We start from the raw sequence: 27,496 nt of genomic DNA, 5'->3' as shown, positions 1-27,496 counted from the left end.
TTTTCATCTCTTCTTCCAGATGTCTGTACAGTGCTGTACACCTTAAGACAATGCAAACCATGCAGACATATGACTATAATGAGTAAAATGTTACCCAGATACATAAGGACACATGAATGGCCATACTGGCTTAGAACAAGGGGCCACTTTTCACAGCAGTCTGTCTCCTAGGTGACTCTGATTCTGTGTGGATGCTGAGCAGGGACTAGAAACAGAACATGCACAATACATTTCCAAAGCACTTTCCTCTGTTCTCACTCATGACAGCTGAGGACATTTCCTAAACCATACGCAGCCTATCTATTTAAAAACTCCATGTGGTGATTTTTAAGGCACATGTCCACATGAATCCATGCACATTTTTTACATCCACAAATCCACAACATCCGTTAGCAAGGAATTCCAGAATTTGTATACAGATTTTATGTCAAATGCTTTTCCATGTAGAATTTATTTGTTGGTGAAAAGGAAAATGATTCTCATGGTTTATAATCAGTGAATGGTGGCTTCAGTTGCTCAGTGAATAATCCCTCTCCTTTAGGATCTTAGGAAAACTCCCAAATAGAGTTGAGATGAATGGGTGACACTCAGAAATTAATGCAGCTCCTTCTGCAAGTGAAGACTGCCCCACAGAATCAGTATGTATAGTTCAGTACAAATGATGCTTTACACTCAGGAGACACTCCCAAATAAACTTGTTTAGAATTTGGGATAATTCTTCACATGGTAAGAGAAACTTCATAAGCACATTAGCCAGCTGTGTGTGAACAGTTTTTCAGAAAAAAAGGGCAAGAGGAATTTATTGTCTCTGTGGGTTTTGTGCTCCCTCACTGCTAGCCATAATCCATAGTCAAAGTTCTGGGAATTGTTTAAGTAAATCATATAGATGACTCTTTCACATGCCCTTCTTCGCTGAAGAACTGGGGCTCCAAAACACATCCGGATATTTTGCAGCAGGTTGTCTGTTCTCTGCTTCAGGCACAAAGGGCAGGGAGAACTGTGATGCGCTTTGTGCCTGGCAGGATTTACTCTTCTTAAACGTTACAGCTTGTCTTGCTGTCCTGTTTTTTCTCGAGTTTTCTGGGTTTTGAGGAGAGCCTCCCTGTTTTTTGTTCTTCCTTTTTTGAATTGCTCTTTGCACCATGGTCATGACCTGAGTCAAAAAGGAGGAAAAAACAAATCCGCATCAACTATTAGTGAATTACTACTTACTGAAAAATTACACGGCTTTGGTTTGTTTCACATGATACTGTGGTATTGTGGGAGAAACATTTCCTTTACTGAAGGAGAGCCACAGCATAATTCAAAATCTCGTACTAAAATATAAAAGCTTCAGCCTTAGGCAGGGAACCTGTTTTACTGCTCCAGCATTTCCTACATTTCACAGAATCAGATTTTACATTCCTTTATCTCCAGTAACTGCAGGAAGAGAGTAATGCAGGGTCAGAGGCGTTATCCCTTACCACTGCGTTGAGATTTTTCTGACTCTTTTCCATGGGCTGTTCTCAAAGAGGTTAAAGACACTCTGGCCATTCAGTGTCTCACCTGGAAAGCTCCATTAAAACCAGTTCTGATATCCTCCATAGAATGCCAGCCACACAAAGGAGTTTTCCAGCACTACTACTGCCTGCTACCATCTGTCTTACTGCTTTACTAAATCCTATTGTTCACTGTTTTTGGAATAGAACAGTAGCTGAGAAACCTTTAAAATACTGAAATGTCTTCTGTGAAGAGTTGGAGACACTTTTGCCATTATGTTTCTTTGTCTTCTGAGAGATCAAATTAAAGCTGGATGAATGGAAATTTTCTCTTCTGGATAGGATTATGTCACAAAATACACTTTTTCCTGGCTCCTGTGGCACAGATGGCTTTTCACAATTGCTGTTAGTATTACAGGTGAGTCTTTCAGAGCTAAAACACACAGAGATAAGGACAAAAAGATATTTAATTTCCATACAATTTCATGACAAGATATATATAAAGATGATGACCTAGAAGACAAAATCATTACAGGTAAAACTTTCACCTGATGCATTTAATAGAATCAATTTCCTAAGGATCACAGGAGAAAAAAGAAGTAATGTACTGTATTTCAAATTTTACAGAACCACAAGGCCATCACACTGCATTAAGGACACCAGTGCCAACATTATGTAGCCCTTATACCACTATCTCTTCTGAGTCAGACAGAAGTACCCATTGTAGAAGCAGCAGAGGGATACCTTGCCATTACAGAAGAAAGACACCAAGACATTTCTTCTCTCTTTTATGAGTTGAAAGCCTAACTTTTTCAAGTATGTGTAAAAAAAGCCTGAGCTGAAAGGTGCCAAGCAGGGATCCTTGAAATTAATATTAACAAACTGATTTGCCTTATTTACAGGGCGACTCTGTCAGGATCTGCAGCTGCCTAACTAGCCAGCTAATTCCACTTTGGACTGTTACTAAACAACAGCCAAGTGTACAGAAGGTACAGAACATTTGTTCTACCAAGGAATGAACACTCAGTATTACTGCCATAACGTTTTGCAATAGGGTACTGCCTTCATTGTTCATTGTCAAATTGACACACCCTAAAAGCAAAGGGAATGTCTAGCACTGAGCTGTGTAACAGAACCATGACAATGTTGTTTTAAACAAATGTACTACAATTAGTACATGTCTGTTTTGGGCTATCGGTGTCACCTACCCATTTGTTTTCTCACTGGGCATTTGTCTTCTCACTGTTTCGTTCTGTCTGCATGACAATGCATTCCCTCCCTTCCTCCCTCTCTCCCAAGGCAGCAGAAATCATCCCTTCTTTGAACAAAGCATCAGATCAGTGCCTGTGCCTCTCTCTGCCACTCCAGCAAAGGTGATGAAAGAAGGGCTATAGGCTAAAGGAGGGGGTCCGGTGCTCTAGGTAAGAAGAAGGACTCTCTTCTTGTCTAGCATCACCTTTCACTGAAGTGTCCACCATACAATGGAGTGGCAGAGGACAGCTCTCTTAGTTTGTGAATGAAAAAAAAATGAGGAGTATGAAAAGGAGGAGATGAGTTTGACAGAAATCAGCTTGCGATCATTCTTTCACTCCAGCTTGTGAAAAAATTAAAAGTTCAGAGAAAATAATCTCCTACCTGAAATACTTTCCTACTTGTTTGGTAGAGGCTGTCATTGGCAATTTAACTGTAAAAAATCGGGAAAAAAAGAAAAAATATTCAATGTGCATTTCATATGTCTCAAAAAATAACTACAAAATGAATCACCCAAATTTTGTCTTGGCCAGTTCAGATTCAGTGATGGCTGTGCTTGGTACGGATTGCAATAAGTAAAGTTACTGTAAGCAGACATCTATGGACATCAAATCAAATGACTAACATCCATATTCAGGGTGGCGAGTTGTGGGGGTTACGACTTCCTTCACACTGAACTGATTCCAGCTCACATCCCCACATCCCCTTCTTCATCTCTTGCCAAAGTCTATTTTGGGATGGAAACACTCCACACTGCTCCCAACAAAATGCTTCTACTATGGATAAAACTATACGTCAGGGAGTGAGAATGCCAAAGGCAACATGATTGTTTTGTTTTGGTAAGCCTGCAGCTCTGTTTTGAAGTGTGCCCTCAGTCCTAGTCTCTGCTCTAAGGCAAGCAAACACTGGCTATTCACATGACAATGAAATAAACAGTCTTCAGAGCAGGGACTGTGAGGAGGATGGAGAGAGGCTAGTGAAGTCTCATGGCCTCCTGTATTCCTTCTTGTGTTTCTTTTTTCCTGACTGTGATTCTCTGATCAATATCTACAAGTCTAGAGCTCTACTGAACAGTGAGAGAAGAAAGGAAACCCACAGCTAAAGAGACTGGGACTTACGGAGTACTACAGGGAAGTGCAGGTTTGAATCCCTTGAACTGAATTAAAAAGTAACAGCTGTTTCTCATGCTAGGCTACCATAGAGGCTGACAGCTACCCAACCACTTCAGGAAGCAATGCACATGGCTGTACTATGTGTGGTGTTCGCAAACATCTCCACTGCTACATCAAGCCATGCTGGTCAAGCAATGTGGATGCGAATGGGAGAGAAGAGGTGGTGCCATCTGGTTAATCTTGACTAATAATGCATCTTGTGAGCTGCTCAGCTGCTAGGATTCACTGCAGGAGGGTGGCTGAGTTAGAACAGGGTGCCCTGGGGCGTGAGAAATGCCAGTCACAGCAGCCAGAGGAGCTGAAAGCAGCATGGCAGCCTCCAGGCTGGCGGTGCCACTGCATTCAGACAGCACCTGAACAGAGGCCCAGCACAGATGAGATGAAAGTACCTGAGTCACAGCAACCCTTAGGCTAGAAATTATTTTCTCTCATATACATGCAAGCATCCTCCTTCACTACACACCCTGCTAATTATAACATTTCTTAAAAAAACAGTAGGAGAAAAAGATTCTGGGATGCAGTCCAGGTCTAAAACTGAAATAACAAGGCAGTTAAGAGCCAGGATTTATTTTTTTCTTTCATCTAAGCAACCCAGTTCCAGGAAAGCCTAGATAGAATGTGATCTGTGTGATCTGATTTTTACCCTTGGGCATAATACATAATAGGTAGGAACAGCTGCAGCCCGGGAAGAAAGTGATTTAAAGTCTCCCAGGACTGTAAGAACAGCAATCTGTACAGAAGTTCTTTATCAGTCTCCTATTTTGCAGGCAAACTCTGATAGTCATAATGTTCAAAAGCACAGACACTGCATGTGCTGCAGAAGTCAATCACTGCTGCAGTTATTTGTGCCCAAACTTAGAAGCTGGAAAAGGGAGTTATATTTCACGTCCTCTTTCTGCAATGCAGGAAACTCGTGTCCTCCCAGAAACCTTTTCCTAAACTAAATGCTTGTCTGCTTCCAGTTACCACAGTACTTTTTATTTGGTTGGTTTTGTTTGTTTTCTGATTAAGTTATCCAAGACGAAAACAAAGTAGTCTAATAGCGTAGAATAACTCTGTGTACAGTTTGGAAAAACTAACAAACATACAAAAAAAAAACAACAGAAAAATAAGACAGGAATTCAGAAACAAGAACAAAGTCATTGCCAAAACTTACTGCTACTGAAAGACATTGTTAGATTTTCAGCACGCAAAGTAAGATCACTCTATGAATGCCAGCTCATTGTCCTGAGACTAAATTTCAACATCCTTTGTATAGTTAGAGAATAAATAATATATACTCACATTCCTATGTTCAACTGATGTGTACTAGTTCCATGTGAACCTCTGAAACTCACAGTTTTATATTAGAACACTGATAATGGGGGTAACTTGTATTTTTTTCATCCGGTCCTGGTTGAGCAGTTCTAGATCTCTGCTCTTGAAAATAATGCCTGAAGTACTATTTTATATGATTTGCTGACATTGCTTCTGGGACAGATTTCAAAGCTCTTATTTCAGTGAAAAAAATAATCACGTTTCTATTTCCTTCTGTAATTCTCAGAATATTTCAGACAGCTTATTTAACTGTGTAGGAGAGGTCATAACCAGAAAGAAATGTATTAACAGCGTCACAAAATTTAGCTAATAATATGAGCTGCAGGGGAAAAAAAAAAAAAAAGTGACATTCTTATGCTGCAGTTAGCACTGCTTTGAGGTGTTGTTGGAATATATTAAAAAACAACACGGAAAATCAATAAATGCTGACATGGCACTGTGAGGTGAGGCCAAGAATTTTCCTAATTGGGGCATTTCTACATTACTACTTTCTTCACAGATTTACTTGTTTTTGTGTGTTTCTGAGTATCTGATAGTGGACTGTGTCATTGCTTTTTGGGTAACTTTGAACACTAAGCTTAACAAATTCCATTGATTTTCAGTACTCAGTTCTCAGCAATGTTTTTAATTAAATCCCTACCTGAAAATCTACCAACCCCTTTCCCTGTGTAACTGCTACATAAAAAAAACTGCCTTCAGGACATTGCAAGACTGTTCGTTAAATATGTTAATTTCTACTCTTAAAGTTGAGCTTCAAGTTCATTTTTTTCTCCAGTGAGACTATTCCCAATCAGTAAAGATGAATGTAACTATGTGATGAAGACAGTTTAAAACAAAGCAAAATGAGCTCTTCCAACAGCAGGGACTGAGTGAAATCCTAGCCAAAGGACCTGTATTTATCTATTTGCTTTCCTGGGGTTTAGGCTTATAAAAGAAAAAGAAAAAAAAAAAAGACTAATTGAGATTTTTAGAAGTAAAATAAATATATAATGTTTACCTTTGTCTACTGGGTGAAGTTCATGAAATATCTTGTGTTGAATTTCAGTGCCTGGGGACTGTGAGACAGAATAGAAAAACAAACAAATTATTAATAAGCTCCCACAGAATGAATGAGAAAAGCATATTATTAATAAGTCAGCCACCTGATGGCTTGTTCTGGGAGAATACAACTAAATTAGGACAGGGGAAGACTGGTAGTAGGGAAGGGGTTAATATGCAGCAGGCTTTTTCTCTCTCTCTTTTTTTTTCTGGGCAAAAGGCAAGTTGACACTTCAGTGGTTGGCCTGATTTCTAAAAGCTCAAAAGCTCAGCACTTTCTGCTCACATTTTAAGTTTTTGGGTGCTCAGCATTTAAAAATAGAATTAGTTTTCTTTCTGGGGAAGTAGGAATGCTATATTAGACACCATTGTTTTAATTAGGACTTTTAAGTGTTTGCCAACTGTAATGAATCTCACATTTTCTAAATGGTTCTGTATGATGCTGAATAATAGTAATGGAGAAGTGCCATGTTTAAAAAATATTAATTCCATAGGGTAGTAGCTAGGCCATGTAGCTATACATGTGCTCAGTACCACCTCTAAGTGCAAGGAAGGGGCATAAGACATTGTTATGAATACTGCCAACACGAGTATTTCAGACTTGGAGCTTGGCAATATTCCCACTGTTAAATAAAAATGTTTTCCTAGAATTCACAATTACCTTTTCCTCTATTAAACAAAAAAGACAACAGAAAATATTTTACTGGACTTAGCAAAAATCTTGTTCAACGATACTAAAAGTGAGATGAGTGGAGCTGAGTGAGTGGTATGTTAGTGATCTTGGAGACTGAAGGGGAGCTGGTATAGGCTCCAGCTCCAAGGCATATTCCGTGACAAAATTTAAATGTATCAAATAACATATCCACGAGACAGAATTTTATGATTTTTCCTGTCTCAGACTTGTTCATGTTAATATTTCCATAAAAATCTGTGGCATAAATTAGATACAATTGTCAGTAAAGAAACAATGACTGTTCTAGGTCAGCAACTCTGGGTAACAAAATTGCTCACTCAGAGTTACAGTGGTTGAATTAAGTTGTCATATATCAGTCTGTCATTACAAAAAGAACACAGCATGTTTCTGTTGGGATGAAAATCACTCACATTTCTGCCTTCATGACTTCTGTCCTTAGCAGTGCTGCTAAAGGGATCTCCTGATGGTTTGTTTTTTTTCTGCACAGGAAATAGGATGTAACATTTTTATTCATGAGGGAATATTATAGTTACGAAGAAAAAGTTGTAAATAAACACGATAATCACAGTGCCAGAAGGAATATGTGTAAGCAAGCTTTTCAAGATTGAATTCCTTATGCTTGTTCTGCTCAGCAAATATTTATGAACCTGGACACAAACATATTATACTGACGAGGGACCTCACTTCCTACTCTATTTGGGAAGTTTATTTTTAGTCTGGGAACCTGGAGAGACAGGGTTTCTCAGGAGTATTAATTGCCACTGCTTTGTTTTTTTCCAGTGTTTGGGCTTCTAGAAGAGAAGAAAGGCGTAAAATACAAAAAGCTTCTACGTATTGAAGAAGAATCTATCTATTGAACTAATTAAAACATTCATAAAGCAGCCAGCGTTATAACATGTACACAAAGAGACTATCAATCATCGAAACATTAATATGATTATTTTCCAAACGACAGTTTGCAACAGGCAACAGTAGCAGTGCTTCTGCTTTACTTCTGAGGGCCACGTAGTTTTCCAAGCTGAACATTAAAAAAGTGCAGTTGAGGGCTCCATAAAGTTCTAGCATGAGTTCCAGTCAAAACCTCTACTGTACCTGTGGTGTTCCATTAACCACCTTTTCCAAATGCCTTAAAGAACTTCAAGGCCAGGCTGGATGGGGCTTTTGATCTAATAAGATTAGTCACTGAAACGGATCCACAAAGGATAACACAAAATCATGAGAGACAAAAGTAAGAAATTTGTTGCAAGAACTGTGATGAGCTGTTCATTCAAAGTCATTTGATAAACTACTGTTACTTTCTGAGTACATCTTACTGTTGTTACAGTGTTTGTTCACTGTGCTTTGCTCTACTATCATACAACGAAAATATGTACATGCGATACATAAGTCTTTGCTTGTTTCACAAATTACAGGAAGGGATCTACTGCAGCCCTACCTAGCTAACAGTTTTGCCACATCTACAGGTGTTTATAGCTATTGCCATGCAAAGCCAACGGCAGCAGACTACCATTGTTAAGCCTGAGGTACAGACACTGAAGCAATTAAGCTTTACCAAATATTCTCCTGAAACTTCTGTGTTTCTGGGTAGGCATTCCTGTCTTGCTTTGTTCTTGGGTATTTCTTTTTTGCATATTACCAAGCAAGTCTACCTAAATGATGAGAAGTGATACCCTAATGTTCTGCAGTGGTCTTCTGTGCTTGTCTCTACTGCAGTTATTTAAACTGTGTTACACACTTCCAATTATACTTCTGAGTTTGAAAGTCCCTGAAATCACAAGAGATTTACACATCTCTTGTATCACTGGGATAAATGTAAATATAGGGCCTTTAATCACAATCCCTGGGAAGCATACCAAACATGGGTGTTTTGCAAGAAGCAGTGATAAACTACACAAGAATCACGTGGCAGCCAGCTCAACGTGCAGCTGTGTGGCATTAGGCAAACAAGTGTGACTTGCTTTATTTATGCCATTTATAGACCACAAGGAAACAGTGCTCAGGGACATCAGAAAAAAACAGGAATCAATGCCACTGACTGGCATGATGGGCTTTTTGACACAAACAAGGCTATTTTTAGCAAGCGCCCTGGAAAAGCCCTGAGTTTTAGGCATACTTTTCATGGTTCTCACGAGTTGCCAGCCCCATGTCACATCCCACAAGCACAGCCTGATGAGAGGAGGGGGAATAAGAAAACATGAAAGGCTGAGATGCACTGAGAAGTCCACAATACTTGGCATTAGTCAGAAGATGCTAACTTCAGGGTCCATTTACCAATTTCATTCTGAAGTTCTCATGAATGATTTATTTTTTTATATGCAGTCCAGTGAAATGTTCCTGTGTGGATTTATCACTCACATGTGAACAAACTGAATCTCAAAAGTAATACTATACAACCAAACAAGATGGAGAGTATATTTAGGAAAAAAAATCTCTCAATACTCCTTCCTCCTCTGTGCACTTTCACTACCCCTCTGCTATTAGTTATTGTACTGTGCAGGACACTTCACACGACCTACTGTGTTAGACTTCCCATGATTAACACAGTCCTGGAAATAACATTGCATCAGTAGTAGAAACTCTTATTTGGCTCGTTAGCACAGGGCAGAAATTTCAAGCTGTAGGTAAACATTGAAAGTCAGCACCACTCACACAAACCCTACATCAGAAATTACTAGCCCCTGCATGGGCTGGGTGAGCCTGTCTGCATTTCATCTTCCTTAGGTACAAAAGCTGGCAGCACTGCTTAAACTATGGACGACAGTGAGGCTCTGGACAAGTAGAGCTGCTGGGCTCTGCATGAACAAGACTCACCAGAGCTTATCTGACTGCATCTTCTTTCCATCGGTCATAAAACTAGGTCCAAAACTCCAAGTCATACATCTTGTCAACCAACCCAGTCATCTGAAATGCCTATGTGCATGTTTTGATAAGTGCTACAGGGTATCTCTTCAGTTTTATTCATGCTTAGTACACAACCTTATTTTTATGGTTTCCCCTTTTACTGTTGTTTACGGTGACATAAACAGGAAGTAACAATTTACAGGAATTATTATTGTTGGCTAAAAAAGTAATACACTCACAAAAGTTTGTTTTGCTTCTCTACAGTAAACATCATGAGGATTATTACAGCAATCACAGACAACAAAGAAATAAACAAGGCAGAAAGATTTGGGTCCATTCTTGTGCAGCAAGTAAATGTTTCAGGAAAATAAAGGGTCTCACTGTCATTCAGTGAAAGCACTTTGTAAAATCTGGGACTAAATTTGCCTACAAATTGGAAATAGGCAGTGGGGTAGCCTTATGCTGACAGTGCTTAGCAGCAGTATGATACAGTATGTCTGTATGTGCAAGAGGAAAACACAACTCCCGAACACTGAACGGAGTGTCTGCAAAGTATGGTTGACATCACTGCACAGTATTTTTTGTGCTAAGTGTTGACATCCTCCTCGTCACCCTTATCCTATATCTGCTTGCTCAGCTGCACGGCACAATCTGATTGGTAGAGATCTGCCTGTCTTTGAAACTGTACCACTTCCTTCTGGGCAATTTGAGTTAAGCTATTAAATAACAATATTGCTCTGCACTGTTAATTTGGATTTTATCTCCACAGATTGTGTAAGTGCTTTACAATTATCGGCTACCTAATTAATTTGTTAATTATTCTCACTGACTGAACACCAGACATCTTTGGAATAGAAGCTAATAATCACTAGCGATTATTCCCTAGTGCCATTTGGGTCAGAAATGTAAGCAGCCAATAAAAATTCATAGCATACCTTAGTACCTACTTTTAGCGGGTGTGCAGCAATATCGTAGGAGTCTGAGCTGTCAGAAGATCGGCTGCTGTAAAAGACGAGCATCATTTTATTTAATTTCTAGATTTGGTGATTGCAAACCATATTTTACAGCATTCATTCCAACCACTAGCAGGTATTTTCTATAGTAACTCTAGTTGTAGAGATGTAAATATTTTACATATATATATATATATATGTTTTTTAGATACCTGTCTGCCAGATCCATATTTTCATTTTACAGCTAACTTGCAAAAATCGTAATCATCTTAGAGAAAAATTAGTTATTGGAAGAGATCTGTTTTATCCAGATTATCCAAGTCTCCCACTTCTGCTCAGCCTTCTTTTAGTTCTGCTTCACATGCTTTCTCCCTCCAACCCCTCCCGTATGGCATCATCTTCTTTGTTCCCCCTGAGCTTTCTCTCAGTTCTCTAACGGCGCATTAAGATTTTGTGTCTCCTTTTATTTCCTTCCATTTCAGCACCAGTTTTGAAACTCAGCTTTTGACTTGTAAACCCCGGCCACTGAAAGTAAGATGAGGTAGATCCAACTCATGTTTCCTCAGAGAAGAGATCTACTGAAGTTTCATTCATTCCTTACAAGATGCAGAGAACTTACATTATTTTATATGTTTGTATACGTGGTATATCTTAATAATAGTTCTAAATTACCTGGAATCCCAGTCTAATGCATCAGAATTCAGGACTGCGGAGCCCACCTTAGCTTGCTGTGTCACTATTTGCTCATGCTCCTTCAGGCACAGATAATGATAAGAAAACCACATATGTTTCAATTAAAGCTATTAGCAAATTTACTGTTACTGTAACCCCATAGAGGATTATGTTTTGTGACAGTAGGATGAACTGAGGAAGGAGGAAAAGGCTCAGAGGGACTTTCCTTACCTCCTTATTATCCACAAAGTACTTCAAAAGAGCATCACAGAAATGCTGTCCTATTGACTCAAAGTCTTTGATATCAAAATGGGTGCTTCGTCTCCAGCCTGCACATCAGTAGGAGCAAATCAGAAATGGAAACGTCAGCCATCTTGCTGACTGCTAGCTACGGTGTGTCAGCATAGTGGCTGATTGCAAACTCACTGTCACTGACAGATGCTAGAAGTAGGTCTATGACTGCTAGGCTTTTGTACAGATAGCATTAAGGATCATCATGCTGCCTATATGGACAAATCTATCTACTCATAGCAGATTAACTATGTATTATATTACTTTCCACATCAACTGTATTTATTTTTACCAAGGATCTTCTTCCGGATAGCTGATTCCCATACCAATATTTTTAGTTTCCACTTTTAATTTGCCACTTACCGATATTGTTGTTTAACAGTACAGATGTAATAATGACAGTGGTGGCCTGAACGGTCACCAGGTGAATACTGCAGTTTGGGTATTTTTTCCAGATCTTATCTTCAATCATTATTCATTTCTACCCAGTAAGAGAGAACACCAACAAGGGGTTGGTGGCTCAAGCTACCATTTTCCCTGAAGAAGCAAAAGGAAAAGTCTTGTTTGATGATTTTTTACTCAATAGCTACAGGGAATTGTCTCACCCAGCTTAGAGCCACAAACAGAGGCTTCCAAAGTGTAGCTGTTGTTGATGCCCATCTTCCACATTACAACTCGACCTGTGCTTTCTTTGCTCTTACGTACTCTGAAACGGCAGTCTGGGAACGAGAACTTAGAAGATGGGCACACCATTAATAGTTGAACTGAATAGGAAGGTGCAATAATGTCAATGTTTTTTTTTTAATAAATATATCCTATCTACCAGATACGTAATTGTGAGTTTTCAATCTACCATACTTGAATATTGCACAATATATTCAGAGTAATCAATATTATTACTGGCATAATGGAGATGTAGGTGCCTTCAATTAGAAGCTTAATTTACTTCAAGGATTTGAGAATTCTCAAACAACTTTTATGCAGCTGTATGAATTGTTCTAAATGAGCTTATATGGACTGCTGCTCAGATGAGTTACCACAAATCCTGTAGTATACCAACACACAAATGTACTAAGAAGTCAGAATAGCTCTTCTCTCATGAGTTAATACCAATAGTTTGATGTAAACTATCTGGAGCTCACAACCACCATATTATCACTGATATCAGGAAGACAACATTAGCTGCAAGTATGCAATCACATCTAATAGGTTCGTTTGTGTACTGCTTTTTATTGAACCTTTGCCATCTTTCTGATCAAAAAGAAGCTTACTTTAGTCAGATCTTGCTGGAAAATGACATATTTTAGTATCAGTAATTTCCTAATAAAAATATTTTTGATTGAAATATCTTACAAAAACATGGTGATTCTGACACAATTTGCAACTGAAAAAAAATAGAAAGATTCAACTTGGAGAAAATTTTCAACTTCTTTAGTTTACTTATTTATTTTTAATTCTGTAAATTAAAATACATTAAAATTCTGTAAAATACTGTATGTACATTATAGTAGATATAAGTAGGTGAGATACTAGTATGTAATATTTAATGCCAGTTTTTTCACATTATTAAATAGTGTTACTTTCATATTTTTGCGCTTTGGTTTCTTCATTATTTCAGAAATGCTAACCTTATGACATAATTTAGCATGATATACTTTGGAGTGCTGGAATTTCAAAGGAATCACAATTTTGTACTTCTACCATTCTTAGTTTTAGCCACTTGAAGATTATTTTACTGGGTAAAGTACAGCCTTTTAACAAATATGGTTACATCCTTACAGAAAACTTAGGGATCCTTGTTGATGTTTGAAATTTCAGCTGACTGCATTTCTAACCTGACCTTTGCTTACCTTATCTGGGCAATTCTTGCTCAGCAAGAGTGGAAAGGCACGTGGACGCAAGTGCTGTGCTTTTGGCTCCTGCTCTCTCTCACAACCGTACATGAAGACATTTTGTTTTCTGTTGTGACCATGGATGTCACAATACAGAAAAACGTCACGCTTCTCCATCACTCTGTAGTATGGGACAACACAGAATACTTTGCTAGAACTGTGCTTTTCTCTCCACCTCGGAAATAATTTGAAATATAAATTGAAATAATCTAATTTGAGTCAGTAAGTTACACTGAAGCTCATGTTTAATCTCAAGAGCAATAAATTGGTAAGATTTCATATTCTGAGCACAAAGTTTACTGCAGCACAACATTTACTATGCAAAACTGCTCAGTTTCTCCAGGATAAAACACTTGGCTGTGCAAGAAGGCATGACAGTATGCATCAGCAATCTTTATCCTCGTGTTCATAAGCTTTCATAGCCTACTTACCTTCATGAATTTCAGAAGATAGGCATCACAGAACTAGATGTTCACAGTTTTATGGTTGCTTGTTTTGCTTTTGTTTTCTATACAGCTTCCTCAATCTCCCTCCCTGATTATATGGTGTTTGTTTTTTTCCCGCTCTGCCATTTCTCCTTTTTCCCTTCTTTTAGTCCCTCTCTCAGGCTCAGTTACATACATTCACCTCTGTAGATGTGTCCTATAGCATGTTGTGCAGCTAAAATCCATCATTCGTATCTGCTTCTTTTGCTCTCATATATGTACAGAATAATATGCACTGTACAATTACAACACTGGAGGATAAATCAACTGGCTCAGAATGATGATGTGAATAGTTTTTCCCTTATCCAAGCTGAAGACATCAGTTATTATGATGTGCCATGATTTTGCAACACATTATCACTTGACTAGCTTTTTAAAAGAAAATTTGCAGGTAGACATACTGCTGTATTTTTTTTTTCAGTCTGTACCCCTGACATCCAACCCCTGTCAAAGCAGAGTCCTACAGGAAACATGTGATGGCATCACAGTGTGTTGCCTGGGGCTCTGCTCTGGGCAAGAGTTGAAAATCCATAGTGGAGCTAAGAAGGAAGCAATAACAAATGTGTCTGTCTTAGCTGAGTGTGACAGTCAGCAGCACATCAGAACACATAATTCATACTAATTATAGGGACTCACAAGTGCAAGCTGTCTTTGTATGGTAAGACAGAGATAAATTCTCACAGAAAAGGAGTACAGTAAGTAAGGCAGTACCCATCTCCTTCAAACTAAGGACTTATATACCAAAGCATTTACTTGAAGGTAAACAGATATTATTTAAATCTTATTTAAAACTATGTGTAACCGGTAGTGGATGAAAAACATTGAATGTAGGAATAATGACACTGCTTTTTTTTCTGATTTTTTTTTCTTACCAGAAGTATTTGTATCAATTTGTACTAAAGAGATAAATAATATGGAAACAGAAATGGACATAGAGAAGTCACACTAAGACAGGGACCCTGAATAGGAAAATCACTGATTTTAAGGGGAGAGAAAATGAGTTTACCTTCTGATCATGTTTCGGGTATACCAGATTGAAGGATAACATTTCTTCACTTTAGATTTGTATTTGCGGTTCAAGTCATGACCCGTTAAAGAGCAGCGATGATTTCCCACAATCACACCATCTGGGTTCAACATCGGTACCACTTTGAAGACAAAAGTGTCCCGGAGCTGATGAGCGTTGCCTGAATTACCAAGAATGTAATCCAGAATGCCCTTCATTATCCAGGAGCTGTTGGTTTCTCCAGGATGCACTCTTGCAGTTAGAATCACAGCCTTTCTCTTTGTGTCCTTGCCACTTTCAGGGGGGTTGGTGATAGTTAAGACGTGTACTGTGTTTCCTGCCAGGGAATGGCACAAGATGTGAGTCTTGCAGAACTTGGACTTCATTGGATCTTTAGAGATGGCCACCAGGTAATCCTGCAGGTTGGAATAGGTGTAAGGATAGCAGTGGGCAAAATAGCAAGTGTCTCTGTCATGAGGAAACTGAAATGTCCACGTGAGTGAGAAATACTGACGTCCACCTTCACTCACATTGGTTTTGTAATACTTGATTTCATTTCCTGTCCTTCGCCAGCCAATGTTGTGTTCCTTAGCATCAACTTCTGAGTACAGCAGCGGCCGCAAACCATGCCTGTACAGGCTTCTACGCTTGGTGAAGTTGACAATGGTGAAGCGATAAGGCATCCCTGCCTGAGTATTGCTTACTTGGAAGTAAAACCACTGCACGTGCCTGCTTGTGTAGAGGTCAGTTCGCAGTGTCAGCTGGTATTCAAATTCATTTCTGCTAGGTAAAAGAAGGCAAACGGTTGTGATGCTGGTTAGCACTGCAGTATGATTCAGTGTCAAACAATGCAGGCTGCCATGAAAGTACCCCACAGTCAATCTGGTGCAAATCATGCTGATTTACACTTAAAGACCGCACAGCTGCCAGGAAAAGATGCCTATTTCCTCCATACTTGTATCAAGTGTGTCAATAATACAACTGCTGGTTTTCTTAGGACTTAAAACTAAGACTTCTAAAATAAGTTCTGTACACACTGTTTTGAAGTATGTGCCTAAGAAAATTGTGTGGGTGACTATTACCTACAGAAATCGTTCAGTATTGCATAATGCCTATCAGATCATTTTATTCAAAGGCCATCTGGAACTACACTTGAAGCTTATTCAACTGTGTAAAATAGGTGACAAACCCAGAGAAACATCCTGCTTAGAAGGTGAGCAGGCAACTGGTAATAACGATTCTGATAATAACTCTGTTAAAATAAAAGAGGAAACTTACAAACTTACATTTTAACCACCTTCTGCAAATTACCACTCTCAAATCGTGCTTCAAAGATGAGTGTATTGTCCACTTCCTGATGGAAGATCTGTTTCATAGGGTAGAGACCTCTCATTTGGGAATACATAAAATACGATTCTGAGTTAGCTAGTGGGAGAGTGGAACACAGGCATTTAATTTCAGTCTGAGTCATTTTAGGCAATAATGCATCTTTCTAAAAATTCCTTCTAGAAACTGACAACTGCATGTTGCTGAGCTTCATCACATACTTCAGGTAAATGTAGAAGAAATTGCAGGGAGCTTTGCTGCCCATTCCCACTCAACTTGATGGATTTCTGCCAGCCTAAAATCTGTCACTGCATGAGCTTGGGCAAAGCAAACATCAGAAACAATAGAAAGTTGACAACTGCTGCCATGACTTTCTTTTTAAATCTCTCCTAGTCTAGAAGTTAAAAAGATGACACCTAAATCAAGAGCAATTACTTTCATATTATAAATGATGCTTTCACACCATATTTAGCATAGTTTGAAAACAGCTCTCTTTTTGCTCTATTCTGCTACTTTGTGCACTGTTCCTCAGATGAGATGCACAGCTGAACTTTCATTAGTATTTTTCATTAAAAAAAAAAAAAAAACAATGAAGAAACAAAAACACAAACAAAAAACCAAACAACCAGAAATGCCAGATACACCATCAGCATATTTTTTGGCTTGGAAGTTATTTAGGTTCCAGAATATTCTTTGCATAATTTTATCCATTGAGGATCCTCTCTTTACAGATGAAGGTAAGAATTATTTTTAGAGTTTTTTTTCTTTTTGTTTTGTTTGTTTGTTTTGCTTTCTCTGCATTGGTGCTCAATGTAGCAGTTTTGCCACCAAGGTGAAGAATACTGGATTAATCAAAACTTCTTGCTACTCCCAAAGTGTACCCACAAAATAGAGAAAGAAGATGCATTTTCTATGCTGGAAGCCAGAAGCCCAGATATCCTGCTGCAGAAGTCAGCAGTGTCGTGTGGTGACTGCGGCAGGAGCAGAGTCAGCATGACTGCACAGAATGAGACAGCGTGAGCTGCACTCAGAGAACTCTCCTGTTGTTTTAGAAAAGCTCTGACAATATGGCTTAAGAAAGTTTAGCAAAGCCAAGATTTTTTAATTCCCTGAATCATTAGAAAAGAATTGTTAATTTTGCTGGTTCAGATACCCGTTTGAATAATTACTTTCTGTATAGCTGAAATTCCGTTCACAGTTTCTCTACCCTCTGCTTCTTCTTTAAACTCTTCCTTATCATGAAGGAAGAAAAGCAGTTAAACCAGTGAAGCCTTTGTGGAAACATCTGTATCAGACAACTGCTACATAATGAAATGTAGGAATAAAATCTGAGATGCCTATCAGAGTCCATCGATTTTTCTGCATGTCACCACAGGATTGCATTTTTCTGTCCTAAATTAGATGTTAGGAGGGCGTGCAGGAGCTCAGCAGCAGATAGTCCCTGGCCAGGTATTAACTCCCCGTTCCTGTTGAAGTTAAATTCAGTGGGAATCAGGAGAGTGCAGCTGCTGCCTCCCTCAGGATGCGATGGCTCACGACATGCCATCAGTCTGCGGCACTGGCATTGTAAATTTTCTATTTGGAGATGCCTGGCCTATCGTGTGGAGTTTTCAGTGCAGAGAATGTCAGCGTTTTAAAAATTAAATTTGGATGACAAAGCCACCAACCTGGAGGTTTGTGTCCCAGAAAGCGGAAAGCTGCCTTTTTTAAGGTCAGCAGCAATGGACTGTAACAGAAATCACTACCCTTGTTTCCAAAAGGCAGGAAAGCTACTTGAAGTGTTCCTCCACACCAAATATATCAACAGACTAGTACATGATAATATGCTTATGCTGCTGCAGTAGTGAATTTCTAGATAAAATGATGGTGTATTTCAGTATATTGAAAGCCTCTAGCAGCGTATTCCGAGGCTTCACAGACGTGTTGACATCAAGAAGAATGTCAGCTACCTTTCAGTTCTGCATGCCTGAAAATTTGATGGCCACAACCAGTTACCCTAGAATTGCAAAACTATTACAATCCCTTCTTATCTATATACAATTGGACTCAGGCCAAAACCAACAACTGCCTGAAGCTTCGAGTTCATTTAAGACAAGTGTACCAACTTAGTAAGCACAGGAAACAAAACGAAACGAAACAAACAAACAAAAACCAACACAAAAACACTCTGATAATCAAATAATGTTGGAGGTACAGGACAACTAACCCCCTTCATTTCTGTCCAATTAATCCTTGCCAGATTTAGGAGACTATAATCAAGCACTGATTCAATCTGGCTTTTCTTTGTGAATCTTAGCTAAACAACTGTAAATAAAATTTCTCCCAACACAGAATTTAGTAGTGACCTTGCAGTTATACAGCTCTCATATTTTTCATTTTCTCTTTTGGCTTGACATTAAGTAATCTTTTCCCACTCATATTTTCATAACCAACTCACTCTAGCTGTTTCATACTGTTGCTGATACAAAGGCTTGAACCGAGCTGGACATCTGAGATAAACAACTGCATGAGCAGAATGTGTGGTAGATGAGACTTCTGTGTAAATAATTTTCTTCCCTATATATTAGAAAAGGATGCATTCTGAAGTGCTAAAAATAACAATAAAACACTATATTGATTTTATTAGGCTTTGCATTTGGTTCACTAAGGAGATAAAATATTGGCATCAAAGCAGATGCTTAGTCTACCCACAGCTTAGAGCAACATTTCTCTGGGTGTTCTCACCTTCTCCTAGATAAATCACATTGCCCTTGTCAGGAGGTTGGTAGGATGGTGTGATCTCCAAACCCGTTGGAGTGTACAATGGCTCAGGACTACTGGGTATCCAATCTGAAACAGAGGAGACACACAGAAAAGACTACAAGCAGGAAGACTATTATTTATACAGCTTGTTTACTCAGCAATTACTCTGAATTCCTGTATTGCTCTCTATCAGCACATGGTACTACTAAGAAAACAGATGCTGCATCTATAGAGTGAAGTTGTGGATTGCTGACCACACAGGCAATGCAACATGTCCCTGTAACTTGCAGGGCATTTGCCTGGCACATCAAAGAGCTCTCTTAAGGTTTCAATAACACTAACAGTAAGTTCTTCACGCAAGATTCGCTTCCTCTTTGCCCATGGACCAGATTTTGAGTGTAACACAGTAACTTACCAATGTGCTCAATTCTGTCCCTGCTGACTTCACATTGGTTTGGCCAGTACCCCTGGGAAAACCGACCCACAGGTGGTAAGTCACATGGATTCTGCAGCTCCTGCAAATGGGGCACCACAACCTCTGAGTCAAGTGGTAACTGTTTTGCCCTTGGAAAGATATCAGCACAGACAGAATCTGTAAGAAAGTGAAAGAACCCTCGCATCAATCTCTTCTGTTCTTTCAAGTAGAAACAGGCTGCAGAGATTATCTACATGAAATTAGCATCATTAAGCATGGCTTGATAAAATTACATCTAAGTGAAATGTAAATTCAGTGCTCCAGCCTATAAATCACATTACATTTAAAGTTAGCATTGAATTAACAATTCATTAAACCATAAAGCACAAGAGTGGGAAATATCTTACTTGGTTTCCTACTGAAAATCTTGGCATTTGGTATTGTTCTTGCTTTTATTACTAGCTTATTATGATATGCTCTACGATCCCAACGCATCAGCCAAAATGTGTTCTGTGCATTATCTGAATGGCTTAGTCCTAAAAAGCTTCTGACACAGTGTATGTAGCAGCGTACCGCTAGCGTGACAGGAGAGGTAATGATCTGATGCTATCAAGAATTCTACCATTAGAGGCACTTGGAGGAAGTAGAAGGTCCTCTTTGCTTGTCAGCAAGGAGCCCTTCCAAGTAATAAGAAGCCACTTGAATGGAAACATGACAGACAGAGAAAAGCTTTGAAAAAAAAATAGTAATTGGAAAATTGGGACTGGTACTGTGCACCAGCCACCACACTATCCAGAGGGAATTACTTCTCTTTGCCAGAGATATAAAATGTCCCATTTCAGAGCATTCCCTCTATCCTTCAGGCTATCTGCTTGGAACAGGCCAAAAGACAAGAGATTGGCTTCGTAGGAATTGTTTTTTTTGATTTTTGTTTTGGAAAGCCAGCTTTAGACCTCACTTCAAGATCTACTTTTCCTCACAATGAGCAAAAGAACATTATAACAAACCACAGCTCCTTACCATAAGGATCTGAGTATTGATTCCACACGTGAAAGGTACATTAACCAAAAACAAAACTGCTGAACCCATTTTTAAATTCTACTGATTATCTAACTCTAGTGGATACTTGGCTAGTAAAATACCAATACTAGACAAAGGCACACTGCAGGATGGAACGGAGATAATCACTCACCTAAGTCAAGAACCACAATGTGTGACTAGACCTAGCCCAATTTTGGTTACATCTTGATAGTTATGTGTGCACTGATATTTCTTCCCTCTCCTCTCTTCCCCACAGCAGTCTTAAGGGAATAGCTGGGAAGATCCTAACCTGCATGAACTGTGCACTGCTGATTGTCTTCTGCCACACAGGAGTTATGGGAGTCTTCATCCTAAGAAAAAATAAATAAATCATAGAATGATAGAATCACAGAATAGCTTAGGTTGAAAGGGATCTTAAAGATCACCAACAGGGCTGCCACCCACCAGATCAGGCTGCCCAAGGCTCCATCCAACCTGACCTTGAATGCCTGCAGGGATGGGGCATGAAAGAAACACTAACATAAATCCGAAGAGGAAAGATCAGGCAGCAGCAGGAGCCAAGGCATTACTCTTCACCTTCACCTGCAGTCTGGCCACTTGCATTCCTCTTGCCTTGTTGGGGTCTATATCTAATAAGAGGAGCAGGAGCCACATGCATGAAGGTCACAAAAGAGGCTAGGCTGTATTGATAACCATTTAACCACTGCAGCACAGCTTTAGTTTGTTGTTCAGAAAGAAGAGTTATCTCTGCTTTGGTTTACTTTATGACTTGAATAAGAATTAGGCCAAATCTGCATAGTTGTTTACTATGTCAATGTAATATTGACATGTTCTATTTGCCTCTCAAAGAAGACATGTTTTCATTCATCCCGTTTCCCAGTGCCTGTCTTGTGCAGTACTGGCAATCATACTGTTGGGTGAAAAGGCAGAAGAGAAAATTCATATAAGAAAGAAAAGTCTGTTTTTCCAGCTGCATAAATTATGCCTCTGATCCAACTCATCAAAGTCTAATAGCATAAAACTGGGAGAGAGGCAATGGAAAAGAATAGCTAGGGCAGTGGCAATGCAGATATATGCCAAAATTATCCCAAAGCATAAGTGCTAGCACAGGGAAGTAAGGAACTTGATACTGATGATCTCAAGCTTAACACTCAGCAAGAATTAAAGAGAAGCCGCTCAAGCTTGCACGTAGGCAATGAAAAGCTATCTGCTAACCTGGGTTAAATTTGAAGCACATTTGCAAAGGACAACAGCACTTATCCTCTCTTCTGCCCTTAACATAGAACACATATTTCCTGGGTTGTCAATCTAGCCCCTTTTCAATAACACCACAGTCAATTAAAAAAACAAATTTCCTTCCTGAAATATGAATGTCATTAACATCCAATCTATTTCACAGCTGGTAAACACACTCAGCTTTATTTATTGCTCCCATTTACGTTTACCACAGCTGCAAATACAAGGTTCCTAAAAACCCACTAGTCCTATAGCTGATCAAGAGCTTGGTTCTCACAGGTGAAGAACTGAGAATAATTCACAAACCAAAGCACACGTAAAAAAATAAGAAAGAGTGTGGGACTTCACTTTGCTCTCAGTGCTACGTACAAAATGCATGATGAGCTCTTAATACAGGCTTTGTGTAGTCTTACATATAGTAAGAGTCTGAAATTTACAAAGGTTGCTCTACAAGTAATGCTTCCTATTTATTTCCATGGAAACTACAACAGATACGAACAGCATAATAACACTGTTTGGAAGAACAAGTTCTCAGCTACAAAACACGTCTTTTTTTTCCCCACAGTCATCACCATAAGTGATGCATTTTTGACAGCAATAAACAGCCTGCATTCTGCACTCGTAAAAATCTGCATGGCTGTCCAGAACGTGGCTTGACTTTTGCATTGCTGTTGCCACTTTTCGAAACACACCACAACACGCTGCCTCGCTGGGCTCCGATCCACTGTTGGTCTCAATAACTGTTCAGCAAATGCTGATGAACGCCAGTGGGTGCTATTTATTCCATGTGGAAGAATGCAATGACACACCTTTGCTTCACTGGCACTTTCATGTCAGAGCCATTTGGTCAGACTGCCCCTCTCTGTCACAGGGCAACAAAACGCAATATTCATGGGAAGGTTCAGTTGCTCCCGTCTTACCACTACTATCAGCCTCTGACTTTGTGGGCCAACATAACAAAATAGGCAGCATTACTTTCAGAGCAGCCCAGCAGAGCAGGTAAGCACAGTCTGTGATGCTACTGGAAATGATTTGTTACAGGGACTCCTTGCTAACTTTTTCCCATTGAACCATTTTTACACATTAAGAGCTGGACTGGCTTTCAGAGCCCAGAACGCGCAGGCTGCAGTTGGTGCCACGTAGGCAGGGCAGCACAGCAGCTATGGCAGGCTGTCTGCTCAGTGATGGGGACCATTGCTGGCAACTATCGCAGGCCTTTGAACAGAGGAACGCCGAGGTCTACTTAGGAGCTGTAGGCCGTAAGGTGTAAGATAAAAGGAACAGAAAGGAGCGGGAGAGGCGAACGGGGCCTCGCGCAGCTGCACCGCTCGCTAACACAACTGCCCTTGCCTCGCTCTCCAGGCACGCTGACATGCCCCGGGTAACCAGGCACCGACTTCCCGCCCACCGAGCTGCGCCCCGCGGCCGCCCCACGACGCGCTTCAGCCGCCCTCTGGAGCCGAGCGCCCCCAGCGGGCAGGAGGCCGGGGCGGGACCGTGACGGCGCTACGCCGGCGCCCGGCCCGGGGGCGGCTGTAGCGGCAAGCCAGGCCGCGCCGTACGGGCCTCGCTGGCTCCCGCTACCATGGCAACCTCCCCAGCTTTCGCGAGAGTTCGGTGCCTGGCGTGAGTAGGGGGTTGCGGCGTACTGAGCTCCGGGCCCGCTTTGGGCGTGCTCAGTGGCAGAGGGGGGGGGTAGGCTGCGGTGCCGTGTGATGTGCTCTGCTATTGTTCGTGTTGGCAGCTTGATTTCAAATGTTGTCTTTTGGCTTATTATTACAGAATCACAGAAACACCAGTGTTGGAAAAGACCTTCAAGATCATCCAGTCCAACCATCCACCCATCACCAATAGTTCTCACTACACCATGTCCCTCAACACCAAGTCCAACCCTTCCTTGAACACCTCCAGGGTCGGTGACTCCACTACCTCCCTGGGCAGCCCATTCCAGTGACTGTCCACTCTTTCAGAAAAGCAGTATTTCCTAACATCCAGCCTAAATCTCCCCTAGTGCAGCTTGAAACCATTCCCTCTGGTCCTATCACCAGTTACACGAGAGAAGAGGCTGACCCCCAGCTCACTACAACCTCCCTTCAGGTAGTTACAGAGAGCAGTGAGGTCTGCCCTGAGCCTCCTCTTCTCCACACTGAACAATCCCAGCTCCTTCAGCCGCTGCTTGTAAGGCCTGTGCTCCAGACCCTTCACCAGCTTTGTGGCCCTTCTTTGAACCCGCTCCAGGGTCTCAATGTCCTTCTTGCAGTGAGAGGCCCAAAACTGGACACAGTATTCAAGGAGCCACCAGAGTTGAGTACAGGGCGACAATCGCTTCCCTGCTCCTGCTGGCTGCAGTATTTCTGATGCAAGCCAAGATGCCATTGGCCTTCTTGGCCACCTGAGCACACTGCTGGCTCATGTTCAGCTGAGCATCAATCAACACCCCCAGGTCCATTTCCTCTATGCAGTCTTCCAGCCGCTCCACCCCAAGCCTGCAGCATTGCCTGTGGTTGTTGCGGCCAAAGTGCAGGACCCGGCATTAGGCTTGTTGAACCTCATCCCATTGGCTTCAGCCCAGCTATCCAGCCTGTCCAGATCCCTCTGTAGGGCCTTGCTACCCCCAGGCAGATCGACAGTCCCACCCAACTTGGTGTCATATTATTTCTCTGTCTTCGTGTCAATCTGCTCCTGCGTGAATCAGGGATGTCAAGATTTCAGGACGACTGCATTAAAACTTTGATATTCAAGGAAATGTGCTTCACAAATCCTTCGCTTGTTTTTACAGCACTCGCGTTTCCACGTTTCCGTCTCCGGTGGTACGGGGGAAAATGAGATCCCTGTTTATTACGGTGGCAGCACGGGAGCAGCGCGACCAGCAGGTGGCAGCAGCCTGCAAGGAAGGGCTGGAATGGCTCTGAGCCTTGCTGATGGCACTTGGGTCCTGGTGCCGGTTGTGCAGTGGAATGCAGCTTTTTCGGCAGTCAGGCGGAGTTCCTTTCTGTCTCCTCGAGTCACTTCACTGTGCGTTAATCTTGTGAGCAGTGGGCCATAATTCTTGTGTGCTTGCATGTATGCCGGCTTGGTAGTCGCCTGGGTCATTGCATCTTGTCAGCTAGCTGTATAGCCCCTTAAGTTGGTGGCACAGCATTTGGTGAAGAATAACTGCAAATCCATTTCAAAATTGCCAGCTTCAGCTAGCAGCTTGGCTTGTGTGCTTGCCGTGCCTGAGGAACCCTGGGATGGTACAGTCCATCTGCTTTTTGGTCTCTTAATGGCACCCAGAATGAAATGGCCTCAGAGCACACAGTTGCATCTTGTGTTCTACTTCTGCCAGCTCATATCAGGGGAATGTAATGGGTTAACTTCATGCTTTGTGGGAGATCAGATACCATCCAGCCTCCTGGGCTGACATGAACTTCGTGTTAATTGATAAGACAGTGAAAACCACATAATGTACTTTGTCTGATTTAACAGAAATACAGTCATATGCCTGCACGTGATCAAGATTAAATTTGTGCTGCTGAGCAGTCTGGCAGGGTGCAGAACCATGTTAGCGAGCATGAAGCCACAGTTTCAAGCAAAATAAAAAATACGAATCAAAACCTCTGCTGCTCCTTTGTGAGAAGAAGCAAAAGGAGAGGTTCTGACAGATTTCTAGGGTTCACTTTGGTCTGGGTTACAGTCAGCAGAAAAGGTACATGAGGTTGTTCTGTAAACTGTTTTACTGTGGATTCTGGGAGAATTTAACCTTTCTTGATTCATGAGAATTATGGGAAGGTATGCGAGGTCTGGCTGCACCAAGTAATTTCTACCCTTATTTTGTACTCTACATCATATTTGAGTGAAGTTTTCTGGATGTGAATAGGACTTAAAATAAAGGCAACATTCAAATTACAACCTTATAATGTTAATTTAGCTCTGCAGTGAAGATAAGCCCTGGGTGCCAAAATCTTCCTGCATTTCTATGTACAAATGCTAGTTGTGCTGTGAATAGCAACAGTTTCATTTAGAAATGTCGTGTTCATACTGAATGCTCAGACACTGTGGAATGCAGTTTAAATCTTGGAAAGAGAAAAAAAAGATGTCAGGACTAGCAGGGACTTGCATTCATTGTCATTTGCTTAGCAAGGCCATAACCCACAGCCTAAGCTGTTGTTTCCACTGTGGAGTCCAGCTTTACTCTTGTGCAAGTCTTTCCCTTTAGCGCTAATGATTTAATCACCCATTCATTGCTCAGGAAGGCCGTGTTCCTGGAGGCAAAGAAGAGAAAGAAATGTCAGTTCATGTTGGAGAAGATGAAGCCATGGTTTGTGTTAGGTCCATTTCACCCGCTGCTGCAGACATGCAGACATGCTTTAAATTTCTCTCGATTTAAGTAGCGTTATTCTTTGTGGTGCAGTGAAACGTGCTTACGTTAAACATCAGACAGAACCGTTTCAAAATAAATCATGTCCTGAAGTGACCTCATTCCCTTCATTGCTGTTTTCCTGTGGCCATAAAATAGCTTCCAGAGTGATAAAATGCTGAACTGGAGGCAGCTGCCCAGTTTGTTTCTGTTATACAATTGTTGATATGTTTCTCTAGATCTCTGTAACTTAACTTCCATGTTTTCCTTTTACTCCACAATTCTACGGCCACTTTTAGCTAATTAAAAATAATATACTCTAGATACTTATACAGCTGGCTTACTTACATGGTTTAGCAAATCTGTGAATTTTTACAGCCCCTTATCAAGCAATCTCCTTTGAATCCACTTGTTTCCTCTTTGTTCCTTTTTTTTTTGCTCTTGCCAGATATTTTCTTCTCTCAGGCTGTCTGTCTCAGGAGACTCACGTCCCCAGCTGCCAGTGCTGTTTTTTGTGTCCATGCTTGGTTTTATTTTTTCCTTTTTTCCTTTTTCCCAGCTACAACTTTAATAAGCCTCCTGAACCTTTCTTTGGAAATTTCATCTGCAACTGTAAATAAACCCGTTTGTATCTCTGATGCTTCCATTTGGATTAAAAAGCCAAGTGATCTTGTTTTCAATTTTGAACACAGAACTTTTGAAGACACATGGAGATAGATAACCAACAAGTACCTGGGCTCAAACCTACCATAAAGTAAAATAAACACATTTTTAAGCATTTTTCCTGCTTCCTTTAACAAATTGTTAAAGCACACAGCCTGTTGTAGTGCTTAAATTCATTCCCATGTTTACTGAATAAAAAAGGATTGCTGCAGAATTTTTTGTTAGAGGGAGTATATTTCTTTATTATCTTCCCCCCCAATTGCTCTGATTCTTACATATATATATATTTTTATAAACTTAGCCCACATACAGTTGAATACTTCAAATATTTTTCTTAGTTACCTTGTTCTGTTTTTAAGCCTTGGCTGAAGTTCTTGAAATGTGTTGAAATAACCTGACATCACCCAAAAGGATGCCCATAATGTCATGGTACAAGCTTGGCCTTGGATAGTCAGAAAGTTTGTGAGCAACAATATATGCCCATTTAATTCAAGTTCTTGCCAAAGTCACATCACTGTGTTCCAGCAAAACCCCTGGAGAGAAATGGGCACTTGGTGAGAACCCTGTGAAAATGGTAAGGAAACCAGAAAACCAGAGAAAATGAGCAAAGACCATGCACAGGTTTTACTGCTCCTGTACATGTT

The 27,496-nt window shown here is 40.5% G+C and overlaps 1 protein-coding gene across 1 annotated transcript; it reads right to left on the bottom strand.

The window, feature by feature from the left end:
* Positions 1 to 895: 895 nt before the first annotated feature.
* Positions 896 to 23,437, bottom strand: AGBL3 (AGBL carboxypeptidase 3; the record flags this gene model as incomplete). Its single annotated transcript, XM_079532927.1, is given in 18 exon segments — positions 896 to 1,069; positions 1,071 to 1,153; positions 1,703 to 1,911; positions 3,114 to 3,162; positions 6,216 to 6,273; positions 7,361 to 7,429; positions 10,727 to 10,793; positions 11,417 to 11,496; positions 11,648 to 11,745; positions 12,313 to 12,439; positions 13,558 to 13,720; positions 15,091 to 15,873; positions 16,377 to 16,506; positions 19,141 to 19,245; positions 19,574 to 19,750; positions 20,904 to 20,964; positions 21,191 to 21,243; positions 23,413 to 23,437. Coding segments are annotated over 18 exon segments (2,511 nt in total).
* Positions 23,438 to 27,496: the final 4,059 nt, after the last annotated feature.

Source organism: Tetrao urogallus, assembly GCF_951394365.1.
Source record: "Tetrao urogallus genome assembly, chromosome: 1".
Classification (NCBI taxonomy): domain Eukaryota; kingdom Metazoa; phylum Chordata; class Aves; order Galliformes; family Phasianidae; genus Tetrao; species Tetrao urogallus.
This window is presented reverse-complemented; position numbering and strand designations above follow the sequence as displayed.